Source organism: Corvus brachyrhynchos, unplaced genomic scaffold (genome assembly GCF_000691975.1).
Source record: "Corvus brachyrhynchos isolate BGI_N302 unplaced genomic scaffold, ASM69197v1 scaffold59, whole genome shotgun sequence".
Classification (NCBI taxonomy): domain Eukaryota; kingdom Metazoa; phylum Chordata; class Aves; order Passeriformes; family Corvidae; genus Corvus; species Corvus brachyrhynchos.
The window spans coordinates 2,709,432-2,713,162 of NW_008246054.1; the positions used below are offsets into that span (position 1 = coordinate 2,709,432).

Sequence of the window (3,731 nt, forward strand, 5' to 3'; positions counted from 1 at the left end):
CAGCAGGAGGTAAGCAGGGTTATCACCCAGTTTCTGCTGCACCAGTTCTCCAATAGCATGGAAGACATCCCCAGTGCCCCCATCCCCACTGGCCTCAGAGGGCAGGAGAGAGGCTGCTTGTTCTTCCAGGGCTGCTTTCTGCACAAGGAGCTTTGAGAGGGTTTTTATGTTGCAGAGAAAAGGTGGCAAATAAGGCAGCCTGGTCTGCAGTGATGGCACCTGGACCCCTCGTTTCCCACTCAGCCACTCCTTCACCAGCCCCTCATCCTCCAGGGAGATCAGGCTGAAGTCAAGGAGATTTTTCTCTGCACTGGAAGTGCTTGGCTGGGGAGGGACGTCAGCACTTGGTGGTTTGGAGGCAATGGGTCTCTTCTTCCGTGCCTGGGCACCAGAGCAACCAGAGCTCCCTGGGACATTGCTGTGAGGAGCTGCAGCTCCTGGCTGGAGCACAACACACTTCCTGATGCTGTCTGGATTGGAGGATGATCTCTTTGTTGTGACAGAGTCACTGCTCTTTCCCAAGCTGGTGAGACTGGGCACGGGCTGGGAATCAGAGCCCTGAGTGCTGGCAGGGGGCTGTGTTTGGGGCAGCACCACAGCACACGGGGCTGGGCTGTCAGCTGGAGGAGCAGCTGGAGGAGCAGAGGAGTCTGGAGCCATGGAGGAGCCATCTGAACATGAGGGGGTTACAGCAGAAACGCTGGATGTGCTGCATCCAGGACTCACTGAGGCCACAGGTAAGAGAACTGTGGACTGGTCATCCTTTCCCAAAGGAACTCCTGCCAGCTGGGAACTTGGCCCTTTTGTCTCTGCACTGCTGGGCTGAGGTGGATTTGCTCCAGCTGGAGTCCCTCCCAAACCAGAGACATTGCCATTGGAAGTCACAGCTGGCTGACACTGACTTCCCCCAGCAGCACCTGGCATTCCTTGGGGAACACCCACCACAGTCTGCACAGCACTGGGGAGCAGAGCCTGGGGGGTGACAACCCACGCCAAGGGCAGGATGCTGTTGGGAATCACGGGTGAACCAGCCTGTGGAGTGACAAGAGCGGGCAGCAGGCTGACTGGCCTCTGCTGTGGCCCATTACTCTTCAGCTCACAGGTGACTGGAGTGGAAAGGGACAATTTGTTGGTGCCAGACTCCAGGCCAAGGGGCACCACTGTGATCTGCTGTGGCACAAAAGCCTGGTTTTGCAACACTGCTGAAGCTGAGCTACTGGCTGTGACTTGACCATTGCACCCTCGCTGTTCTGGGGCCTTCTCTGCTGCAGATGGATCCTTGCCTGGAAAACCCCTTCCTTCAGGGCTACTTTCCAGAGCTTGCTCTTTTAGCTCCTTCTTAGACTGTAGATCTGTCCCTTGTGAGCAACCAGGGCTTTCCCCAGTTTCTGGCACTGCTGAGGAATGGTTTTCAGGCACGAGCGCAGAAGCAGAACCTGCAGAAGAAGTCCTTGTGGGCAATGGTGAACCCCGTACTTGGCTATCTGTACCAGCAGCTGCTGCAGGTTTGCTTGCTGCTTGTGCAGAGGGAATGATTTGCTGTGGTGGGTGCTGGATTATCAGAGGCCCTGAAACCAGCACCTGTGGGGCAACCAGCACTGTCCTCTGCATGGCCTTCTTGGCCTGGGACTCCCTTAAACGCTTCTCTCGCAGCAATTCCAAGACAGTTTTAGCCTTCCGCCCCTGCCCCTGCACGGCTGCACAGCTCTCCAAGGCACCAGTGGAAGGTTCTCGTGCTCTCAAGGCAAGAGGTCTCCTGACAGTATTCCTTGGTATGCCCCGCTGGGAATTCCTCTGGGAACAAGGCTGGGATGAATTGCCTGCAGAGGAAAGGAAATAAAATTACAATTAATGAACAGTATTTTCAAAAGCCATTCTTCAGCTATTAAACATCAAGGGATGTGGCAAAATTCCTGTTTGTGAGAATTCCTACAACACCAAAGTTCTGATTTAATCAAGCCATGTCCTGACAACTGAACAAGTGGTAACTGCCCCCAGAAATCAAAGATGGGCCAGGAATGCACCTTAACACCCCACTGAACTGGTCCAGTGCCACTGGTCCCCCAGCCCTCCAGGGTTTTTTCCAGTCCTTACCAAAGGGGAACATGTTTAAAGATCCAAGAGTAGCAAAAATGAGCATGACAATGGGGGTTTGTCCCCAAAGTTCTCCTTCAGTTAAACTGGTCATTAATGTAACAGTGACGAATTATGTGAAAGTTCTTGCACATCATAAAAATAGGTACCTGAAGAAGTCTCCGTATTTTGGGAAGCCTGTAAAAAAATTATATTAAATTATACTTCTGATAAATCTAAAGATGATTAAAACAGCACAGATGTGAATCAAACCTATATCTGCCAGCTCCTGGCCATACAGCCAGCATGTTGTTCTGCCTCTGAACCAAACCAAACTGCTAACACACATATAAACTGTGTGGCCACACAATTAAAGTGTTTACTTGGCAATACTTCAGTGGGAAAAGCTTAAAAACACAATACCTGCTGAGGACTCCTTGCATTAGCCTTAAGCAGCTCCAACTGCCTCAGCTTCCTCTCCTTAATAATTTTCATACAGCCTTTGGTATCAATCTGGAAGAGCTGCAAGGTGAGAGCTTCATTAACATTTGAGTACAAAAATGTTTTGTGGGATCAGTGACAGAACAAGATAGATGGGACATGCTTCCCATGCAAGATTCTGGGGGCATTTTACACTTACAGAAAAAGCCCTGGCATGATCAGATTTTGGATGCAGGATTTATTTAAGAAATTTCATACGCAAGCCATGAGGGCAGATGAATCCATTAATTAGATTATTTGTTTAAGAAACAAAGATAAACCATTTATTTAAGCCTCAAATGCTGGAAAATAAAGACTAGCACTGTTTGAAAGCAGGTAATGCTATTAAAACAGTAGAACTTACCTGAATGAGCAGTGCAAACAGGGGAGTGCTAGTAAGACTGACTGACTTAACCTTCTCTTGAATAGCAGCAGCTGGAAAGAAATCCGACATCACAATCAGCTGGGAATTCACTCAGAAGACATCAGAAAGCAGGGACAAAGGTAGGATGGGTCCCCAGTACCTTTTGTCTGGTGAAAAGCCATCCTCCCAGCCTGCAAGGTGCGGGGCAGCAGCACATTGCCCACCCAGGGGGTCACTGCCATCAGCAGCTTCCTGTCCAGGCTCAGCCGCTTCCAGTGCTCCCTGGCCCAGCGCTGAGCTCTCTTTGGCAGCTCCTGCAGCCCCTGGACATCCTGGCCAACAGCTGCACCCACTCCTGGGGGTTTGGCTAAAAGGCTGCCAGGAGGCCTTAGCATCTTTAATTGCCGTGCATGAAAAAACACACAATTAAGAGTTCCCATTAGGAAGGTTCTGCCATTAGTCCCAGGACAAACTATTCACAGGACAGTTAGGACAAAAAACTGTGAGCTTTTCCTCTTGGGGTTACAGTGCAAGATCTATGATTATATAACAAAAAATTCCTACTAAGCACAGCCTGGCAGTGCTCATGTCACAAGAGCAGACAACACACAAGAGGCACTCACAAGTCTCCTCTGGAAGCTCGTGTTATTCTTTAATATTGTTCTCACGTCCTCCAGGCTGACCTGCAGCACTTGTTTTCCACTCTGGGAAGCCTGAAGGGGAAAGCACATGAGAAAAGACAGAAGGAAAAATAACTCACAGAAAATTACTAGCACTGGATATGCCCAGCAGGTACAAGTTTTCAACATTCCTG

The 3,731-nt window shown here is 49.9% G+C and overlaps 1 protein-coding gene across 2 annotated transcripts in view; it reads right to left on the bottom strand.

Annotated features, from left to right (window-relative positions):
* The window catches only part of SNAPC4 (small nuclear RNA activating complex polypeptide 4), a 13,371-nt gene that overhangs the window by 1,989 nt on the left and 7,651 nt on the right, over positions 1-3,731 (bottom strand). For both annotated transcript variants that reach the window (XM_017745517.1, XM_017745516.1), the window contains exons 15-20: positions 3,541-3,630; positions 3,078-3,312; positions 2,918-2,988; positions 2,497-2,595; positions 2,244-2,271; positions 1-1,820 (exon numbers count right to left, since the gene is read on the bottom strand). The exon at positions 1-1,820 is cut by the window's left edge and continues 231 nt beyond it. In XM_017745517.1, the coding sequence (XP_017601006.1) occupies positions 1-1,820; positions 2,244-2,271; positions 2,497-2,595; positions 2,918-2,988; positions 3,078-3,312; positions 3,541-3,630 (2,343 nt within the window). The remainder of the gene's footprint in view (positions 1,821-2,243; positions 2,272-2,496; positions 2,596-2,917; positions 2,989-3,077; positions 3,313-3,540; positions 3,631-3,731) is intronic.